The following is a 23,170-nucleotide window of genomic DNA, read 5'->3' as shown; positions in this document are numbered from 1 at the left end:
CATCTGGTGGAGAGGAATCACGGCCAGAGACACGAGGACTGTTGGACAGAGTAAACAATCGTTCTAATGTGAATGTTGTTGTTTATTTTATTCTGCACACTGACGATAATAAACGGAAGTAGGAGGGAGGAGAGAGAGATAAAGAACATTCACCGTTTTGCCCCCCTTCCGGAACGCAGCAGGGCTCAAATATGTCTCACGGAATTCACGATACTTGAAACCACCTTTGTTTCCTTCGCCTCTGTTGATGGTGTTTCCGAGCACTAATACCTGCTATTAACGTGGAGTGTTTCCACGGTAGCCTAATGCTACTGCCTTAACAGCTTTTGTCCAATCAGACAGAGCGCTGAGCCTCCGCTGCTCTGCAGTTGGAGTCATTAGCTCTCCCAAGTTCATATTTTTATGCCACTCGTCGGGAGTCTATCCCAGGTACGATTCGAGATCAGTTTTTCGAGAGCGCGGTAATTTTTTACGCTGGCTGTGTTTTAGAGTGGGCCGGCATGTGAAGGGATGCCGCTTGTGAAAGCCAGCTGTGCTTTAGAGTAAATTGTAAGGGGATTGTTTGTGTGTGCGTGTTTGTGGAGGATGGGAGGGAGAGATGGGAGGGAGGGAGAGATGTTTTCAAAACGCTAGATTACAGTGTGGTTTTAGTGTTTTTACTGAGGAGCACTTGTTTGTTTAGATAGAGCGTCCTGAAGGGGAGGTGCTAGGTAATTCGCCAGACTGTTAAATAAGATAGAGGAGGTCTTCCTGCTTTGCTTTACCTGTGCAATCTCTCTCTCTCCCTCTCTTTCTTGCTCTCTCTTTCGTCCTCGCTCTCTCTCTCCCTACATCCTCTCTTTCTCAATCTGTCTCTTGATTACTTTTTAATGATTTCCGTTGCTAAGACGAATGGCTTTGTTAAATGAGTGGAATTAGACAAGGCGAGCCGAGAGCATTTGTTACATGACTAATGGATCTGGGATCCATTGTTTATCCTTCACCACTTCTTCTAACCAGGGACAATATTGAGCAAACTCCACTAACTCAAAGACACGCTGAAATAGGCCACACGCTTCCTCTTTACGAGTTTTACTGTCCTGTGATCATTGAAGGTGGCTGAGCGGTTAGGGAATCGGGCTAGTAATCAGAAGGTTGCCAGTTCGATTCCCCGTCACGCCCCCCTAAAAAAGGACGTTGTGTCTTTGGGCAAGCCACTTCACCCTACTTGCTCTGGATAAGAGCATCTGCTAAATGACTTAATGTAAATGTAATATAGACAGGAAGTGTAAAGTATTATTACATACTTTCAGCCATTAGTATTTCTCCTGACTTGGAAACAAACTTGAGTTTCTTGCGATGACATGGCTCTAGCCTCTGTAGCTAACTTAGCTTCTTGGGCGCAGGCTAGTACAAGGCTAATAACCAGCTATCACTGTCAATTGAGTTTTACGAGTGATTGTTATGTGTCGCGGGCTTCCAGGCTGCGAGGTGTAATCTGATTTAACAGCTGTGGGATTGCTCAAGGTGTGTTTTCAACTTTGAGGAGTGTGTCTACTGCGCGCTCCCCGCTGGTTCTGGCCTGCCTATTTGTCACGCTGTTATGGCTAATCTGTAATGACTGCTGTCAGAGCTTGCTGTGGCTCTTGTCGTGGCGCTACTAGGGCTACACCACGCACACACACACACAGTACAAAAATACTCAAACATATTCAATCACACACTCACACTCTCGTATCCACACACACACACACACACACACACACCTTCAACACGGAGCCATGTCACTGACAAGCTCTCAACAGCGGCTCATCATCCCAGCAGTGCCTGACAGCTGAATATAGCCATTGTATTAGATTACCTCCACGCCTTACTCTTCACACGGATACAGGACCGACAGGCCCTTCACAGTGGTGTTACCCACACACCTGGTGTTACCCACACCTGGTGTTACCCACACACCTGGTGTTACCCACACACCTGGTGTTACCCACACACCTGGTGTTACCCACATACCTGGTGTTACCCACACACCTGGTGTTACCCACACACCTGGTGTTACCCACATACCTGGTGGTACCCACACACCTGGTGTTACCCACACACCTGGTGTTACCCACACACCTGGTGTTACCCACACACCTGGTGTTACCCGCATACCTGGTGTTACCCACACACCTGGTGTTACCCACACCTGGTGTTACCCACATACCTGGTGTTACCCACACACCTGGTGTTACCCACACCTGGTGTTACCCACATACCTGGTGTTACCCACACACCTGGTGTTACCCACACACCTGGTGTTACCCACACACCTGGTGTTACCCACACCTGGTGTTACCCACACCTGGTGTTACCCACACACCTGGTGTTACCCACACACCTGGTGTTACCCACATACCTGGTGTTACCCACACCTGGTGTTACCCACACACCTGGTGTTACCCACACACCTGGTGTTACCCACACCTGGTGTTACCCACACACCTGGTGTTACCCACACACCTGGTGTTACCCACACACCTGGTGTTACCCACATACCTGGTGTTACCCACACACCTGGTGTTACCCACACCTGGTGTTACCCACATACCTGGTGTTACCCACACCTGGTGTTACCCACACACCTGGTGTTACCCACACACCTGGTGTTACCCACACACCTGGTGTTACCCACATACCTGGTGTTACCCACACACCTGGTGTTACCCACACACCTGGTGTTACCCACATACCTGGTGTTACCCACACACCTGGTGTTACCCACATACCTGGTGTTACCCACACACCTGGTGTTACCCACACACCTGGTGTTACCCACATACCTGGTGTTACCCACACACCTGGTGTTACCCACACACCTGGTGTTACCCACATACCTGGTGTTACCCACACACCTGGTGTTACCCACACACCTGGTGTTACCCACATACCTGGTGTTACCCACACACCTGGTGTTACCCACACACCTGGTGTTACCCACATACCTGGTGTTACCCACACCTGGTGTTACCCACACACCTGGTGTTACCCACACACCTGGTGTTACCCACACACCTGGTGTTACCCACATACCTGGTGTTACCCACACACCTGGTGTTACCCACACACCTGGTGTTACCCACACACCTGGTGTTACCCACACCTGGTGTTACCCACATACCTGGGCCCCCTCTCTTTCTCTGCTCTGCGTGGTGGTAGCACCCTGTCAGGGGCTGTGGAGAGAGATGTTTCCAGGTTGAATAGAGGAGAGAGTAGAGGACCCCTGACTGGTTGGATTACAGGAAATGGGAGGAGCCTGACTGGTTGGATTACAGGAAATGGGAGGAGCCTGACTGGTTGGATTACAGGAAATGGGAGGAGCCTGACTGGTTGGATTACAGGAAATGGGAGGAGCCTGACTGGTTGGATTACAGGAAAAGGGAGGAGCATTGTTGTTTACGCGGGGGGTTGGATGGCAGAGGTGTGTAGTGTGAGCTGGGGGGGGGGGCGATTCAACCATGAGTGAGCCGTTTCTCAGCCGAAACCGTCTTATTTAGATGTGTATGAGATTAATGAATGATTCTTCTCCCCTGTTCCTCCCCCCTATCCTATCCCCTCCTCTTCATCTCCCCCTGTCTTCCCCTGTCCTCTTCCCCCCTGTTGTCCCCTCTTTCCCCTCTCCCCCTATCATTTCCCCTCTTCCTCCTTCTCTCCCCCTGTCCTTCCCCCCTCCCTCCCTCCCTCCCTCCCTCCCCCCTCCAGAGCACAGTGGTGGTGGAGAAGTCCATGCAGGACCTGATGAGTCTGATGCAGGACTTGAGCGCCTACTCCAACCAGTTCCTGGAGATGGTCTGTGACAAGCTGAAGGAGTACAAGGAGATCTGCAACGCGGCCTACAGGTCAGAATGGGGCTGTGTCCGTGGGGGCTGTGTCCGTGGGGGCTGTGTCCGTGGGGGCTGTGTCCGTGGGGGCTGTGTCCGAGGGGGCTGTGTCCGTGGGGGCTGTGTCCGGGGGGGCTGTGTCCGTGGGGGCTGTGTCCGTGGGGGCTGTGTCCGTGTGGGCTGTGTCCGTGGGGGCTGTGTCCGTGGGGGAGGATCCACCACTCAGCTCTGTGTTTCAGGAAGGGCTCAGTCGCTGTGTGAGAGATAAATATATATATTTCTTTTGTCTTTTTTTTTCTTTTTACAAGGATGAAAGGATTGCGTGTGTGGTATTTGACTGCTTTAGATACAGAAACAGATAATTAATGTTGTTTCATTAATTATACAGAATTAATTTTGGCATCCTGCGTTGTATGTCTATCTGGCTGAACCCCAGAGAGATGAAAGGTGACCTCTGACCTCGTGCAGATGGAGACCCAGCACCCAGCCATCTTCCTCCTCCCTTCTTCCTCTCTTCCCCCTCCTCTCCTCCTCCCTTGTCAGCCCCTCCCCCTCACCTGACCAGGTGTTACTCACTCTTGGGGGAGCTTAGACACACAGCCTCATCTGCCAGCTGTGTGTGTGTGTGTGTGTGTGTGTGTGTGTGTGTGTGTGTGTGTGTGTGTGTGTGTGTGTGTGTGTGTGTGTGTGTGTGTGTGTGTGTGTGTGGTGTGTGGGTGGGGGCATGCGTGCACGCATATGCATGGTGTGTGTGTGTGTGTGTGTGTGGACAGGGGTGTTCCGGATATCACAGAGTGCTGATCTAAGCAGTTCCCCTGTTCACACATGCAGACTGTCTGGTTCATGCCTTCTTCATATGAAACAAAGAGCTGTCTGTGTTTGAAACCCTTCCAAAGATATTGTGTGTGTGTGTCCTCAGGGCTATAGTCCAGTGTGAGGAGAAGCTCACCATCAGTGCCTCCTGGTCTAAAGATGAGGACATCAGCCGGCTGCTGCAGTCTCTGCCTAACTGGGCCAACATGACCCAGCCCAGACAACTGAGACCCAAGAGGGAGGAGGAGGAAGACTTCACCAGGTAACGCTTCTCTCTCCCTCACACACACAGGCTTGCTACTCTCTCACTCACTCACACACACACACACACACACACACACACACACACACACACACTCACACACGCACACACACACACACACACACACACTCTCACTCACACACACACACACACAAGCCTCCTCCTCCTGTCCCAGTGTGTACGACACTCTTTCCCTTAGAGAGACACGTGCAGCAAGCCCTGCTCTTCAGGCTCTGCTCCTCGGTCTGAGGGAAGACAGGGAGGGGGGGGGGGGGGGGGAGTCATTCTTATCAAACTGCCTCAGAACATGCGTCTTCTGGAGAGCAGCTCAGCCAAGCGCAATTGTAGTAAATAAATGAATTGGTTTTGTGGCCAGAGATGCCAATCTCTCTGGACCAGTGGAGTTAAATGTGGCGAGCACGCCTGGAGGAATTTTCTTTTTCTTTCTTCATTTGAGCACAGGCGCTCCTTTTAATCACTCTGAAGGGGGGATTTGCCTCAAAGTCTGGCAACCGCAGCTCTCCGTTTTGAATGGAAGAAAAGATGGAAGGATCTCGTTGTTTTTCTTTCCTTTGCCTTCTCAGAGCTGAAAGAATGAGTACATGGAGAGAGGCTAAGTCAAGAGTGACGAGTTTAAGAAAGAAATGTAGGACAGATTGTAGCAAATGAGAGAGAGAAAGAGAGAAAGAGGATAACAGCTGTCTACCTCCTCCTCAGAGAGTACAGGGTGGAAAGCCATAGTTTCTCTCTCATTGAAATGCATGCTGATATTGATGTGGAGGTTTGGACTAAGTCCAGTTCTTAGTTAGCCAGAACACCAGCTACCCTCAGAGCATAGGAGCGTGGGATTGTTATAGTAGCCCTCCTACCCCTGCCCCCTAACACACACACACGCACACACACACACCTACACACTTACATTCACACACACAAATTCCCACTCCCCTCTGTTCAACAATTCCACTCTACCAGAACTACAGTGCTATAGCCGTAGCAGTAACAGTGTTTCCCCGAGGTTTACAGCTTTGGGGGGGGGGACCATGCCGTCCCCAGCGGACGGCCTCCATGTAGAGACAGAAATGACATGCCGTCGTGTAAATAAGATAAATAACATAAGGCCATTTAGTTTGTTTAATAAAAGAGCAAGCTATAGACCTGTTTTATAATAAAGGTAACCTTAAATGACTTATTTTGTGATCGGGCGCTATATAAAAAAAATATATAATTTTTATTTTTTTTATTAACTTGACCTTCCAGGGGGCGTGGGGGGTGCTGTTGGGGGGGCGAAGTGCCGCGGGAAACCCTGGTGTTGACGATATCAACCACCAACTAGTTTATATCACAAAATAAGTCTCTCTCCTCCACCTCCCCCCCCCCCCCCCCCCCCCAGGGCGGCCTTTGCTAAGGAGTCGGAGGTCCTGACAGGGAACCTGGGTGACAAGCTGATCCCCCAGGGTGAGATCCTGAGAGACGTGAGCGACCTGAAGGCCCTGGCCAACCTGCAGGAGAGCATGGAGTGGCTGGCAGGCCGGCTCAAGACCTTCTTCTCCAGCCTGCCCCACAGCACCAGTGAGTCCGTCTGTGTGTGTGTGTGTGTGTGTTCCCTCCGTGTGCAGCTTGTGTGTGTTTGTAAAGTTGTGTGTGTCCAATCCAAACTCATGGCCACACCCGTTGTCGTCACATCGCTGGGGTTTACAGTAGAGACAGACAGTAGAGACACAGTAGAGACAGACAGTAGAGACAGACAGGAGAGACACAGTAGAGACAGACAGGAGAGACACAGTAGAGACAGACAGGAGAGACACAGTAGAGACACAGTAGAGACACAGTAGAGACACAGACAGGAGAGACAGACAGGAGAGACACAGTAGAGACACAGACAGGAGAGACAGACAGTAGAGACACAGTAGAGACAGAGTGTAGAGACAGACAGGAGAGCAGGCGCCCGGACAGTAAACTGTTGTTTTGTCACCTTAGAGGGAGCCGGGTGAGGCATCCACCCTGACTGGCCTGCTCATTACACAGTCACTACTGCCACAGTCAGCACTGCAGACGTCAAAGAGCCCATTAATACACTCTCATTAGGAATGTGCGTGTGTTTGAAAGGCTTTCAAAACACCGTTATAGTCGATGATGAATGATGTCGTAATGGCGGTGGGCCTGTGTGTGTGTAACACTCATTAGCAAGCATAACATGGTTTTAATATACTAATAAAGCTTTTAGGATGTTATAATATCCTTGTTAAATTGCAATATTGTTTTATGACACTCTTGCTGAGGGTTCCATTGGTGTTTTACTTTACCAGTTAGTTCATAGCACACAGACGCGTTAGCACAGTGAATTAAATTCTCTGCTTCCTGAGTACTGTAGGTAGGGTGACCAGAAGCATGGATTAACAATCTCTCTCGCTGTCTCCCCCCCCTCTCTCCCCCCCCCCCTCTCTCCCCCTCCTCTCTCTTTCCACGGCATAGATAAGACTTCAGTGTGAGTGTCATTGGCAGGAGCTGCATAACTATCATTAATTCTGCAGAGTGGCATTAATGGTGGATGGCACGTATGTGTGTATATATATGTGTGTGTGTGTGTAAGGGGGGGTTATCGTGATAGGACAGTCTCCATATTGTTCATTATTTTGCCAATGCTGAAGGGAGCGTGTCCTTTTATCTCCTCCCCCTTCCCTTCCACCCTCCTCCTCTGCTAAATTTGATTTTCTATTATAGAGCTAGTCAGGTATGAACAAGTCATTTTCATTCATTCTCTTGATCCTCCTCTGGGTGAGCTCTGAGCTCCGCTGCTCCTGTCTGCTCAACCTCTGACCTGGAAGCTGCCATCCCTGTCGCTAAACACGTGTTTACAGAGTTCATGAAAGACGTTTTACCATGATCACCGTGCCCCCCCTCTCTCTCACACACACACACACACACACACACACACACACACACACACACACACACAGCCAAGGATGAGACAAGGTGACACTTAGCATAAGATAAATACAAAGAGTCAAGACGCTGCTGAATCTTAATTTAATCTTAATTTGAATCAACAAATGTGGGTTTGTGTGGGGTGAGAAGTGTGTGTGTGTGTGTGTGTGTGTGACATTGATGGTGATTGGGCGTGAAGGTGGTGGAGGAGACGGTCTTATCGCTCATCTTAAAGCTGGACACCTAATCCTGTGTGGCAATATTTACCCGACTCCCTCACACACACGCTCACAGACACGCTCACAGACACGCTCACAGACTCCCTCACACACACGCTCACAGACTCCCTCACACACACGCTCACAGACACGCTCACACACACGCTCACAGACACGATCACACACACGCTCACAGACTCCCTCACACACACGCTCACAGACTCCCTCACACACACGCTCACAGACTCCCTCACACACACGCTCACAGACACGCTCACACACACGCTCACAGACTCCCTCACACACACGCTCACAGACACGCTCACACACACGCTCACAGACACGATCACACACACGCTCACAGACTCCCTCACACACACGCTCACAGACTCCCTCACACACACGCTCACAGACTCCCTCACACACACGCTCACAGACACGCTCACACACACGCTCACAGACTCCCTCACACACACGCTCACACATCTGCCCACTGGGCACTACCATTGTGACAGCCACTGTGCACGGGACACCTGTGAGGTATGTGTGTTTGCAGGTGTGTGGGGGGGGGGGGGGGGCTTGGGTATTTCTGCTTTATTTGGAAAGTTACCGTATGTATAGAGACAGGAAAGGCAGAGAGAGACAGAGAGACAGAGACATGCAGGAAATGGCCCGGGCTGGAATCCATCCCTGTTCTCTCTGTAAGGACAGCCTATGTGGTTCTAGTCTCTTTACCAGGTGAGTCACTGCGACGCCCCCTGCTGGTTTAGGAGACTGGTGATAGGATGTTGTGAGGGATGGAGATGAAAGGGGGGGAGGGAGATGTTAAATGGAAGCAAACTTCCTTTTCTCTCCTGTTTGAACAGTGATAGCATCTGGTCCCTTCAGCCATGAGCACATTTACATAGTAATGTTGTTCTCTCACTCCCAAACACACAGACTGATGGATCATACAAGTTTATGTGCAGTCCAAACACAACCTCTCACACACTTTCTCTCTCTCTCTCTCTCTCTCTCTCTCTCTCTCTCTCTCTCTCTCTCTCTCTCTCTCTCTCTCTCTCTCTCTCTCTCTCTCTCTCTCTCTCTCTCTCTCTCTCTCTCTCTCTCTCTCTCTCTCTCTCTCTCTCTTTCTCTCTCTCCCTCTCTCTCTCTTCTGAGAGATGACCCTGACCCTGAGAGAGAGAGCTCTCTCAGGGTCAGGGTCATCTCTTCCTCTCCCTCCCTCCCTCCCTCTCCCTCAGGTCAGGGTGCTCTCTCTCTCTCTGTGCAGATGTCCATCCACAGCTTCACAGGCAGAATAATTAAGTCTCCGCCAGACTCCATGCATCATTCATGAGTCCATTCCTCCAGGATATGTACCCCTCTTCTCCTCTCCATCTCTCTCTTCACCCCCCCCCCCCCCCCCCTCCCCCCAGCAGACATCCAGCTGATGTACATTTTCTATATTATCTAGAAATCTATAGTAGTGATCAAGTATCCCCCCCTCTGTCCTTTTGCATTGTTGAATTTTTTTGGCTATTCACTGTGTTCTGGCCCTTCACCTCTCTACATCCCTCTATCTCTTGGGTTCCCTCACTCTCTCCCCCTCCATCTCTCTCCTTCTATCTCTCTCTCTCCCTCTCTACCTCCATCTCTCCCTCTCTCCCCCTCCATCTCTCTCTACGACCATCTCTCTCTCTTTCTCTGTATCTCTCTCCCTCCCTCTCTCTCTACCTCCATCTCTCTCTCCCTCTCTCTCACTCCATCTCTCTCTACCTCCATCCCTCTCTCTCTACCTCCGTATCTCTCTCTTTCTCCCTCCATCTCTCTGCATCTTTCTCCCTCCCTCTCTCTCTACCTCCATCTCTCTCTCCCTCTCTTTCACTCCATCTCTCTCTACCTCCATCTCTCTCTCCCTCCATCTCTCTCTCCCTCCATCTCTCTCCCTCCATCTCCCTCTCTCCCTCCCTCTCTCTCCCTTTCTCTCTCCCCTCCCTCTCTTCCTTTCTCTCTCCCTCCATCTCCCTCTCTCTCCCTCCCTCTCTCTTCCTTTCTCTCTCCCCTTCACTCCATCTGTTATTATTTTCTTTCCCCTCATTGATAAACAGGGCCAGGAGAGTATTTATCCTCTGTGTGTGTGTGTGTCTTCTGCCACTGATCTCTTTCCTGTCTACCCTGTAATGTGTGTGTCTGCGTGTGTGTGTGTGTGACTGCCCTGTAGTGTGTGTGTGTGTGCCACCCTCATCTCCTGCAGATGGCAAGGAACAGACGCTCCCCTTAGATGGGATTGAAAAATAATTGGATGAGCGCAACACACACACACCCACGATCACAAGCACACACACATACCGATACAAGCGGCTTCTGTAAACAGACACGCACGGGCACAAACACACAAGCGTACCCCCCCCCATACACACACACACACAAAGAACTTCGAGAGAGGGGAAGTTATGATTTACTGAGAAAGATGGAGACGGAGAGAGAGGGGGATCTGAGGAGAGAGAGAGAGAAATGGAGCGAGGGATCTGCAGAGAGGGAAAAAGAGAGAGAGAAAGAGAGGGGGGGATCTGAGGAGATAGAGAGGGACAGAAAGAGATAGAGAGAGAGAGAGAGAGAGAGAGAGAGAGTGGGGGGGGGGGGGGGGGGGGGGGGGATCTGAGGCTGAGTTAGTCTGTCAGTCAGAAGCGATGTTTCCTCCGCCACCTTCAGTCTGCTCCTGTCTCCAAATTGGTTGGCCCCATGCCGATAGTCTTGATCGCATTATCAAAGCAGGACAGGCTGGGAAGCATGTTCATGTGTGTGTGTGTGTGTGTGTTTGTTTGTTTGTGTGTGTGTGTGTGTGTGTCATGCATTCCCCTGCTCTCCATCCTTCTGGTAAAACCTACAAGTGTGTGTGTGTGTGTGTGTGAGTGTGTGCGTGTGTGTGTGTGTGTAACAGACAGCCTCTTATCCCCCCTCAAGCTGCCCAATATAAAGAATGCTTGACAAACTGGAGAATACTAAAATAATCCCTTGTACTAAACACACACGCTCACACGCGCTGATCAAAACAAGAACCTTTTGCTGCTTTTCAGAGCTATACAGTTCTACATTGCGTTACCATACATATTCATGAGCATGTGTAACCTTATTCTGGTCACAATATCCTCTGAATCAGGGGTCAGTCGGGGGTCAGATGGATGAGCGGTTAGGGAGTCTGGCTAGTAATCCGAAGGTTACCGGTTCGATTCCCGGCTGTGCTAAATGACGTTGTGTCCTTGGGCAAGGCACTTCACCCTACTTGCCTCGGGGGAATGTCCCTGTACTTACTGTAAGTCGCTCTGGATAAGAGCGTCTGCTAAATGACTAAATGTAAAATGTAATGAGTCCTCGTTACCCACACAGCCACCCTGACTGCGACATCACCTGCATGTTACCCTCCATCACCTTTATCTTCCCCTTAAGGTTAGTTAGATATAGGGTGTGTGTGTGTGTACACACCATTTCAGTGTTAATAGAACACCAGCCTCCCTCTCGTGTGTGTGTGTGTGTGTGTGTGTGTGTGTGTGCGTGCGTGTGTGTGTGTGCGCGAGCGTGTGTGTGTGAGTTGCAGCCACTTGAGGCCTCTGGTCCCCTGTGTTTGCTCTGCTGATTGGACGGCCATGTCACACGGCCAGCCTGTGTTTGTCTAAGCCAATGGGCTTTCAGCTTATCTGGGCCCACATAGGACATCTGTAATGGTGACCTGAGACTCATAGCAGACGTGTGTGTGCGTGTGACAAGAGTGCTGGTGTAGCAGAACATAATAAAACATCTATACAGTCTAACGTGCAGTCATGAATATTGTCTGTGTTACCTTCACTCAAGTGAAGTTGGGTGAACTTGTTGGCTTTCCCTGGTTGTGTGTGTGTGTGTGTGTGTGTGTGTGTGTGTGTGTGTGTGTGTGTGTGTGTGTGTGTGTGTGTGTAACCTTCAGAAGGGCAGTGAGGGGCTGCGAGAGTTAACAGGGAAGCTGGCCCAGACTGCGGTCGATCGCAGCACCCCACACTCTTCTCTCACACACACACACACACACACGTACAGTACAGTACACACACTACAGCCTCATTGACCAAATAGACCCACGTATGAGTGACGGGGCCAATTTCTCTCCCCTTCCTCTCCCCTTCTCTAATTTATCGCCATTGATTTACACAGGACGTTCTGAATGCTTCACACACACGCACACACACACACACAGACTGCGTTGCGCTGGCACACTCCTGCTGTCTCAGCAGAGTGCTGCTGCAGGGGAAGGGGCAAGCTGAAGACCGCTGAGTCGCTGGCGTCAGCTCCAGGGGTTTCAGGACTGGGGTGGTTGTGCAGGTCAGTTGTGGGCCGATCAGGGCCTGATTGCTTTTGTGTGTGTGTGTGTCCAGGCTTGTCCCCAGGCCCGGACACCCAGGGGAATAGTGAGAGCACCAGGAGCAGAGAACAGATCCTCCACACCCTGACTGACCTGTCCAGAGGCTTCCAGGACCTCGCCGACCGCTGCCTGCTGGTGCTCCACCTGGAAGTCAGGTAGCACACACACACACTCACACACTCACACACACACACACTCTCACACACACACACGAACGAAGGGGTGGTAGTAGTTTGGGGATGTTAGTTTTATGATGGAGGGCGGCTGGAGTCTTCACTCATCTGATTTTACGGCCGTCAGCTAGAAGGTGTGTTTTATGTCTGTCTGATGGTGGTACAGCTGAGAGGGCAGACACTCTGGAAATCACTCTAGAACATTCTCCATATACCTTAGAACATAGACCGCAGACCTTAGAACATAGACCGTAGAACATACTCTACTTACCTTAGATCATATTCACTAGAATGTCGAACATACCACCACCTGCCTCTCTAACCCTCCCTCCATCCCTCCATCACAGGGTTCACTGTTTCCACTACCTGATCCCCCTGGCCAAGCAGGGGAACTACGCCATCGTAGCCAACGTGGAGAGCATGGACTATGACCCCCTGGTGGTCAAACTCAACAAGGACATCAGCGCCATCGAGGAGGTGATGGGGGCTGCTCTGCAGCAGCACAAGTTCCAGTACATCTTCGAAGGTGGGTGGGGCTGGGGGTAGATCGTGGGGTAGGTGTGTGGGGGTGGATGCGTGGGGTAGGTGTGAGTGTTAGGTGTGTTGGGTAGGTGTTCCTTCTGTACTGGACCTCACAGCGTGGTTGTTGCAGGTCTGGGCCACCTGATCTCCTGTATTCTGATCAACGGGGCGCAGTACTTCAAGAGGATCAGTGAGTCTGGCATCAAGAAGATGTGCAGGAACATCTTCGTGCTTCAGCAGAACCTCACCAACATCACCATGTCCAGAGAGGCCGACCTGGACTTCGCCAGGTGAGCCCTGCACGCCTCCACACGCCTCCACACGCCTCCACACGCCTCCACACGCCCTCCACACGCCCTCCACACGCCCTCCACACGCCTCCACAAGCCTCCACACGCCTCCACACGCCTCCACACGCCCTCCACACGCCCTCGACACGCCCTCGACACGCCCTCGACACGCCCCTCGACACGCCCTCGACGCGCCCTCGACGCGCCCTCAACACGCCCTCGAAACGCCCTCGACACGCCCTCGACACGCCCTCCACACACCTCGACACGCCCTCGACACGCCCTCGACACACCCTCGACACGCCTCCACACGCCTCCACACGCCTCCACACGCCTCCACACCACCATCTGTCCTCCATAGACCCCAGAACATACTGTGTGTGTGTGTGTGTGTGTGTGCATGTGTGTATGTCTGTCTGGGCCTGGGTGTCTGTGAACAGGGTAATTGTGTGGCTACCCTTCCTACATTAGCAATGCTGTGTGTGTCTCTGTGTGTGTGTGTCCTCTCTCTGTCTCTCTCTCTCTCTCTCACTCACTCTCTTTCTTTATATCCCTTGCATTCTCACCCTCACTCTCTTTCTCTCTCTTTCTCTTTCTACCTTTATTTCCCTCCCTCTCACTCTCTCTTTCCCTTCCCTTCTCTCTCCCCTCTCCCTCTCTCTCCTTCTCCCCTCTCTCTCTCTCTTTGATTACAAGGTGTGGGTAGTCTAGGTGTTGATTGGGAATTGCAGTGTGCATTGTTTACACATTCATGGCTTTTCTGATTGACCTACCTCAGTCCTTTGCCTGTCACAAACACACCACACACAAACCACCCACACACACACACAATCCACACACACCACACACACACACACACACACACAATCCACACAAACCACCCACACATACACAATCCACACACACCACACACACACACAATCCACACACACCACCCACACACACACACACAATCCACACACACCACACACACACACACACAATCCACACAAACCACCCACACACACACACACAATCCTCACACACCACACACACACACACACACACACACAATCCACACACACACACACACACACACACACAATCCACACAAACCACACACACACACACACAATCCACACACACCACACACACACACAATCCACACAAACCACCCACACACACACAATCCACACACACCACCCCCACACACACACACTCACACCTTTCCCTCTATATTCACCCACATACTCAGGCGTCTTCTGACAACCCAATCACCAACCCACATTAGCTGGCTCCTCATGCATATTCATAAGAGAACACACCCACCCATGTCATAGATAGCACCTCCACGTTGCCCCGGTGACGTGACCATTCAGAGAGGCGTGCTGGTGACTGGGTCCTGGCTCCTGAAGGGTAGGATGGAGGATGTGAAGGAGGGAGTACAGGAGGAGAACAAGACCAGCATGCTTTGAATTGAGAAAACACTGCTGCCGGTTCCTGTGTGTTTGTTTGTGCGTGCGTACGTGTGCGTGTTCAAGCGTGTGTATGTGTGTTAGCTTGTGCATGAATGCATGTGTGTGTGTGTTTTAGTCTGTGTGTGTGTGTGTGACCGACCCTGGCAAGGGCGCGGTAATAACCATCGATCTGAGTTAAAACTGAGGAGGCCCAATGACCATCGCACTGCAGATCTTTGAGCACACACACTCTCTTACACACTGGCTGTTGCTGATGAGGGATGGGAGCGGTGGTGAAACAGTGGCACCTTGTGGGGACAGGCTGTCACTGCAGGTGTGGAAGGGACGTGTGTTGTAGCCCTAGCAGGGCGGGGGGTTCCTGTTCCACATGTGAAGGGATAAGCTGTGCCATCATGTTCTCTTCATACTTAATCTGTCTCAACGTGAGATTACTGCTAGTATTGGTCCACTCTACTGGATGCACAAAATGAAGTTATTCTGTGTGTGTGTGTGTGAGAGAAGAGAGAGAGAGAGAGAGAGAGAGAGAGAGAGAGAGAGAGAGAGAGAGAGAGAGAGAGAGAGAGAGAGAGAGAGAGAGAGAGAGAGAGAGAGAGAGAGAGAGAGAGAGAGAGAGAGAGAGAGATGTGCGTGTGTGTGTGAAAGAGAGAGATGTGCATGTGTGTGAGGGAGAGAGAGAGAGAGAGCATGTGTGTGTGTGTGTGAAAGAGAGAGATGGAAGGAGTGTCTCTGTGTGTGTGTAGCATGTGTTTGGGTGACCTTGACCTAAGAGCTGGTCTGATCCCAAAACTCCTGACTGAGAGAGAGACCCCCAGTGAGCGTGGCTACACACACACACACACACCATCTGCTCAGAGCCAGTTCAGACGCCAGGTCCAATCCCATATCCCTGGACGTGTCACTGGAACGTCTGATCAACGTCACATCACTGTCTGTGTGGTGTGTGTGTCTGTGTGGTGTGTGTGTGCTCTTTAGTGTCTGTTTTCTCTCCTTTTTCCCCCTCTCTCTCTCTCTCTCTCTCTCTCTCTCTCTCTCTCTCTCTCTCTCTCTCTCTCTCTCTCTGCTTGTCTTTCCTCTCCTCTGTGGGAGAGACAGGAAGTCACAGGATGGATCAGACATGCCTGATGATGTGAACCAGACACACCTCCTCTGCAGCTGTCTGTCTGTCTTGTCCCACTGTCAACCCAGCCACACCCAGAGAGAGGCCGCCCACAGCCTCCACACAGCCTCCCTCTAGTACCCAGCCTCCCTCTAGTACCCAGCCTCCACCCAGCCTCCCTCTAGTACCCAGCCTCCACCCAGCCTCCCTCTAGTACCCAGCCTCCCTCTAGTACCCAGCCTCCACCCAGCCTCCCTCTAGTACCCAGCCTCCACCCAGCCTCCCTCTAGTACACAGCCTCCATCCAGCCTCCCTCTAGCACCCAGCCTCCTCTCCAGCTTAGCATGGAGGAGGTGTTTGTGCATGCGTGGTCTGGGTTACTGGATCAATGTATAGGTGTGTGTGTTTGTGTGTGATACTGCAGATGTTTACCCCTTCAGGCTGGTGTCTGCTCCAGAAATTACCATTCTGTTGAAACAAGCACTTTTGCTGCTCAAGCACAGAGAGGCCACAGGAGTCTCTCTCCGTCTCCCCCCTTCTCTCTCCGTCTCCCCCCTTCTCTCTCCGTCTCCCCCCTTCTTCCGTTTGAGACAGCCTCTCTGTGTGTCTGTCTCCTGTGCTGCTGTTGATGGACAGGATTCTCATGCTAGTTCTCCCTGTTGCCCCATGCCCTGCTCTTGATCAAGCAAGCTCACCACCGTAAAGGAAACAGCGTCTTGATCTTCCTCACCCATCGAACTATCACGAAGCTCTCTCTCTCTCCCTCTCTCTCCTCATCCCCGTCTCCATGTTAAGTCCCCTTGTCTGCTCCAACTGTGTGGGTGAGTCTGTGTGGATGAGTCTGTGTGGATGAGTCTGTGTGGATGAGTCTTTGTGGATGGGTCTGTGTGGATGAGTCTCTTTGCTGGTGAATCCTTTGAGGAGGAGGAGGAAAGAGAGAGAGGGGAGGAGGTAGAGGAGGGGAGGAGGGAGAGAGAGGGGAGGAGGGAGAGAGAGGGGAGGAGGTAGAGGAGGGGAGGAGGGAGAGAGAGGGGTGGAGGGAGAGAGAGAGGGGAGGAGGGAGAGAGAGAGGGGAGGAGGGAGAGAGAGGGGAGGAGGGAGAGAGAGGGGAGGAGGGAGAGAGAGAGGGGAGGAGGGAAAGAGAGAGGGGAGGAGGGAGAGAGGGGAGGAGGGAGAGGGAAAAACTTGAAGCGCTCTCATTTGAGCTCTAGCATTCGTTACCGCGGTGACAAGCGTGCGTTCCGCTTGATGGAGAGGATCATCTGGAGAGTCTTCCATCTCTCCCCCTCTCCCCCTCTCTCCCTGTCTCTCTGTCTCTGTCCCCTTCCCTGATGTGCTCTCCCCCCCTCCTCCACCTCTCCTCTCTGCTAACTAATGTGTTGTTCCAAATGCGCTGACAGAAGCAGCCTTTAATGACTCTAATATTGTACATGCTGGAAATGAGAGGAAATGAATTGTGCTGATTCTTGTTTTCTCTCTTTCTCCTGCCATCCCTATCTTCTCTCCCTCTCTCTCTCTCCCTCTCTCCATCTCTCTCTCCACGCCACCAACATACATCTTCAGCCCATCCTCTGCCACACGCTTCATAAATTAGCTTAATACTCTTTGTATAAGGGAGCCTTCTGCCAGAGAAAGGGGGGTAATTAAAATGTAATGGCTCACACACACACACACACGTGGTGGTGTGCACCAGCACTCTCTCAGGTGTGTGTTTGGAGAGCATTGCTCTGCTCTCTGTAAAGTAGAGTCCTTTCTTCATTGTCTCCCCCTAATGGAAGAATGGAGGATGGTGTGTGTGTGCGTGCTCACATGTGTGTTTTTGTTTTGTGGGGGTAGGCAGCGGGAGATTTTAATCTTATTAACAGCTTCTGCTCTGCCAGAGTTTTGGCAAATGGCTTTTCACTCAGTCCAAGTAATGAAATGTTTTGTTGGCAACAGGAGGCAGCAAGTCACACATGCATGCGGCACACACACACACACACACACACAGTCATCTCCCCCTTCCCTAGGGGGGCTCTTTCCAGGTGTGGCTGTAGTTCCAGCAGAGTCAGTTGCTCTCTGGGGGCGGCCATGTTGTACATGTGACAGGAGATGGATGACAGGACCAGCGCTGGGGGATTTGGGGTACTGTAATGTAACAGAACAGGGAGTCAGGTGGCTGAGCGGTTAGAGAATCGGGCTAGTAATCAGAAGGTCGCTGGTTCGATTCCCGGCCGTGTCAAATGACGTTGTGTCCTTGGGCAAGGCACTTCACCCTACTTGCCTCGGGGGGAATGTCCCTGTACTTACTGTAAGTCGCTCTGGATAAAAGCGTCTGATAAATGACTAAATGTAAACATCATGTATTCTGTAAGAAGTTCTGCAGCTTGGTGCTTGATCACCAGGGTTACATGATTACTGATTTCCAGGACAAAGAGAAGGTAGAGTAACCGGAATGAGTGAAGCAGTTTTCCCTCCATCCTCCTCCTTCACCCTCTTCTCTACCTCTTCTGTTGCTCTCCTGGCTCCTTTCAGAACAATGGAAAGAAGAACACTTTCCTTTCAACGTCTCCTACACAAAAACAAGAAGATGTAATCTTTCTTCTTCTGTTTGTTTACGTAGAATGGAACATGAAATGGCAGAAGTGGGCTTCGGAGAATGGAGGCTTAGACTTACTGTCCACACACACACACACATCTACACACATGCCTACTCACACACACACACACACACACATCTACACATACACATCTACACACACACACATCTACAGACACACACACACACCCAGAGAGCCTGTTTCATTATGTGATAAGAACACAAGCGACGGCCCATCAAGGTTTCCGCTGCTCCTCTGCCCGTGGCGAATGAAAGAAGCACTGTGACCCTCATCAATATTGACGAGCTCATTGAGTCTGAGGAATGAAAAATGAACAGGACCTTGGAGAGAGCTTAGAGAGGGAAGGGGGGAGGGGGAGAGGGGGAGGGGGAGGGAGAAGGAGGGAGAGAGAGAGAAGGGATGAAGCAAAGTCAGGAAGTATGCAAATGTCCACAAGGGCAACGCTCGTCGGGAAAGAGAAATATTAATCAATGACTTCCGCACACTGCTGTGAAAGGCTGAGTTCTCAGTGTAAGCTCCTTCCCTCTCTCTCCTTTTCTCTCTTTCTCTGTCTCTCTCTCCCTCTCTTTCTCTGTCTCTCCCTCTCTTTCTCTGTCTCTCTCCCTCTCTTTCTCTCTCCACCTATTCTGTTCTTATGTTCCTTCATATTTTACCCACAGCATGACAGTGTCAGAGTTAAGCTACCCCCCTTACCCAAACACAAAGGATGCTCAGTTTCCCATTAAAACCTACAGAGGAAATACCCATTTATCAGATCGTATATATAGATTTATTCAATAAAAAGGACAAAACAAATAAGATAAGACCAGCTGTCACGCCACACCACCCCCCTCCCCCCATCGTCAGAACCCAGGGAGGATTTGAACCTCTGTCTCTGACGACCCTCTCCCTCAGTCCCCGGCACAAAGGACTGTTTAGCCCGTCTCCTCGTCACGTTTTGACGGACAGGACCTTAAATCTCCTCTTTTCTTCACCACCACAAAGAAAGCAGTTTAGAAGAGATGCTGTTGGGAGATTTCCCCTCAGCACACAATGAGAGCTCTTTTATTTCAACTGACGGTGTAAGGGACTACGATTATCTGGGCCCCATCGAACTACAGCTCCCATGGTCCAGCTTGCAGGCAGCATTGTGAGCCGCACCTGCCCTTGCCCAAGGTGGCCAATTGAGGTTGTTTGGAGTGTTCCACCTCAGTGTTTTGCTTCGGAAAGAGTGGTGAGCTAAATGTGAAAGTGGGAGAAAATTGGTCTCTTGAAACCCCACTGTGTCTCCACAGAAAGCAGAACTATTAGGCCTGTGTACTACAGCTGGACGTGTGTGTGTGTGCGTGTGTGTGTGTGTGTGTGTGTGTGTGTGTGTGTGTGTGCGTGCGTGTGTGTGAGAGAAGTAAAAAAAACTAAGAATTGACCCAGATAATGTGTCAGTGGTTGAGTGGATCGGAACCCATGTTGGCTGGTCAAAGATAATAATAACTTTTGTGTTGTGATGAGACTGACTGCTAGGACCATCATAGCAATGCTCTCGCTCACTCGCACACACACACACACACATTGGTACCTGTAGCTGCTTCAAGTAAAGAGTGGATCTGACAAGGACAACGTTACATGCTTTATTGTTTTCGCTATCATTGAAACTGAATGCCTAGAATGTTGTGAATGCAGTACAACAGCTCTGGTTGCTATGTGCTCCATCTCCAATTAAGGCTTTTTATACTAAAACTATTCATCTTCCTCTCCTCTTCCTGTCTCTCTGTTCCTCTCCTCTTCCTGTCTCTCTGTTCCTCTCCTCTTCCTGTCTCTCTGTTCCTCTCCTCTCCCTGTCTCTCTGTTCCTCTCCTCTTCCTGTCTCTCATTCACCTCAAACAACCTCTTTCTCCCTCCCTCATTCTCTCCCTCCTAACCACCCTTCCTCTCTTTCTCTTCCCCCTTCCTCCCTCTCTCTCTCTCTGTCTGTCTCTCCCCCCTGACCTCCCTCTCTTCCTCCCCCCCCCCCCCCCCCTCCAGGCAGTACTACGAGATGCTGTACAATACAGCGGACGAGCTTCTGAACCTGGTGGTGGACCAGGGCGTGCGCTACACGGAGCTGGACTACATCCACGCCCTGAGCCTGTTGCAGCGCAGCCAGACTGGCGTGGGCGACCTGGGCACGCAGAACGTGCGTCTGCAGCGCCTCAAGGAGATCATCTGCGAGCAGGCCGCCATCAAGCAGGCCACCAAGGACAAGAAGATCACCACCGTCTGAGCGCTCAAGGGGGGGGGGTTAGGGGGAAGCCAACCTGGCAACCCGACATCCCTGAGGTTTCCCGTTGTGAGAGGACTGATGGGTTTAGGAAGTACTGTTCTACAGATGCCACAGTTATAATATATAGACACTGGGGTTTATTGGAAGGAATGGAAGAAAATGCATGACTGGAATATTTCATGTGCATATAGAAGTTACTAAAACATGGTTTTGAATAGTGAGAGAAGCGTTACTGATAGGATGTGTGCAGCAGCTGGGTACCACCAGGTTCCATGCGTACAATACTTGTTGTGGGTAACTCATGACAAACGATACCAGTTTTCATGTTAAATTGAGTCTCAATTGAGTTAAATTGAAGCGCTTCAAGACAGATTATTCAATATGCTTTTTTTTCTTTGCACACACACGGACACACACACACGGACACACGGACACACACACACGGACACACACACACCCTCTTGCTCATATTCAAACTATTTCCTTCAACCATCACCTGTCAATCTCACCTGTGAAGATCCCCTTCTCACAGACCTTAACTTGGGCCTCGACTGTATTTCATTTCCCTGTAACAGCGAATCCACCGCTTTCCATTATCCCTCCTCTCCTCTCTGTTCCCCTGGGCCTGCAGTAACAGGTGCCAGATTAGACTGACTGCAGAAGATCTCTCCTCTTGCATTCAGCTTGGCCCTGTGCTGTTCCCCCAAGCACCACAGAACCAAATTGGCTTCCGTTGTTAAGAGTATATTTCTATGAGGTTTATTGTCACTTGGCACCCATGTTCAACCCGTGAATAGGTGTGTCATGTATGAAATATTCAGAGTTGCGTGGGTGGTGTAGAGGGTATTGTCTCTGGGGTAGTGGGTCTACAGTTCAGACGTGTTCCAAACAATGTGTTGAGCCTGATATTGATGTGATTGTAAATCACTGCCTCCATTCCTACTACAACTGCTAAAACTTTAATTTGGGGGCCCTTTCCTAAAGTGAACTTGCACGCACAAGAGTCACAAATCATTCCCTCCCCACGTCCCTGGGTAGATTTAGCTCATTAACTCTGGAGAAAAGTACTTAAGGAGAGAGGGAGAGGAGAGAGAGAGCGTCTTGTCGATGCGGAGGACCGGAGCGATTTGCCGCGCGGCACCATGGAATCCACCGGAACAATCCATCATACTGACGCCCGGGCCCGAATCAATAGGAACCCAACAGAAGGCTGTTCGAGGGACCGCCCACGGTTCTGAAACAATAGCGGCTCTCGTTCTAGCCTTACCTCTTAGAGAAGATGTGTTTTGACTTGAGGAGGAAAGAGGAGGGGCACAGGCAATGTCTCCCATAAACACACTGATTTTTTCACGCGCGTAATTCCCAATCGTATGCGTGTGATATAGCGTTTGATTTTTGATTTAATGTGTCTTGTTGAACTTTAATTAGAATGTATTCTGTGTATCAGTGTGTGACCTTCGATGAAGGTATTCTCATTCTTTCATTGTCTTTTATCCGAAAGGCCATTCTCACGCAAATGCTTTGGATATCAGTCTGTCTGCAATTAATGAACGAAAGGCTGTTTGCCAATGTGTCCATTGATCTCGCTCAAATAATAAAGTATCAAATGTCTTTTGCCTTGAATGTGTGTGTGTTGTAGAATGAACCGTAGCCTACATTTTCTTTAGCTGGTGTCTAATGTGTGTGTGTGTGTGTGTGTGTTTTTTACCTTATCAGAAGTTCTTTCAACCTGAATAGTGGATTGGACAAAGGATCACAGAATGAATCACTGTTAGATATCAAACATAAAACAAGACTTGTGGATGCAATCTGATGATTATGTTCAAGGGATTGATCCAGACAAAACGCTTGTTTTAACATCTGTCAACTTTAATGTGCTTGGGAACTACATTTCAGGCTGTGTTTTTAATTCCAAGGCCTATTTAAGCATTTAAACATTGATAGTGCCACCCTTTTTAATTTCAGTTCATTTTCTTTTATCGGCTACCAGTAGCCTATAAATAATTATGAATCACCCTAGGGCTTATCCTCTGAAAACCATAATATATATATATATATATATATATATATATATATATATATATATATATATTATTTATTTCTTAAAACCATAATATCCATCGGTTTGTCTATCTGTCGTGTCGTCACTGTTGCCTAGCAACCCAGGGAACGCTCAGACTGAGCTAACGTATTAGCTGCCTAGCCTAGCTTTTGAGTACAAAATGTTCGCTCGTTAAAAAGTTTCCATAAATAAAATACTTAATCCACATTCACGCGTTCTCAAGGTACGGTATTGTAAAAGAAACGTCTCTACCATACTCGTGTTTTGTCACGTAGCTGCTCACTATCCCCAGGGTAATTTAC

The 23,170-nt window shown here is 50.3% G+C and overlaps 1 protein-coding gene across 1 annotated transcript in view; it reads left to right on the top strand.

Moving 5' to 3' along the window:
- Positions 1-22,417, top strand: part of exoc4 (exocyst complex component 4) — a 42,056-nt gene extending 19,639 nt beyond the window's left edge. The window contains exons 8-14 of the mRNA XM_067254945.1: positions 3,727-3,863; positions 4,765-4,920; positions 6,311-6,489; positions 12,443-12,584; positions 12,950-13,128; positions 13,255-13,414; positions 20,569-22,417. Of these exons, the coding sequence (XP_067111046.1) occupies positions 3,727-3,863; positions 4,765-4,920; positions 6,311-6,489; positions 12,443-12,584; positions 12,950-13,128; positions 13,255-13,414; positions 20,569-20,806 (1,191 nt within the window). The 3' untranslated portion in view covers positions 20,807-22,417. The remainder of the gene's footprint in view (positions 1-3,726; positions 3,864-4,764; positions 4,921-6,310; positions 6,490-12,442; positions 12,585-12,949; positions 13,129-13,254; positions 13,415-20,568) is intronic.
- Positions 22,418-23,170: the final 753 nt, after the last annotated feature.

Source organism: Osmerus mordax, chromosome 17, assembly GCF_038355195.1.
Source record: "Osmerus mordax isolate fOsmMor3 chromosome 17, fOsmMor3.pri, whole genome shotgun sequence".
Classification (NCBI taxonomy): Eukaryota; Metazoa; Chordata; class Actinopteri; order Osmeriformes; family Osmeridae; genus Osmerus; species Osmerus mordax.
The sequence above is the reverse complement of the archived record's forward strand: the minus strand, read 5'-3'. Positions and strand labels throughout refer to the sequence as shown.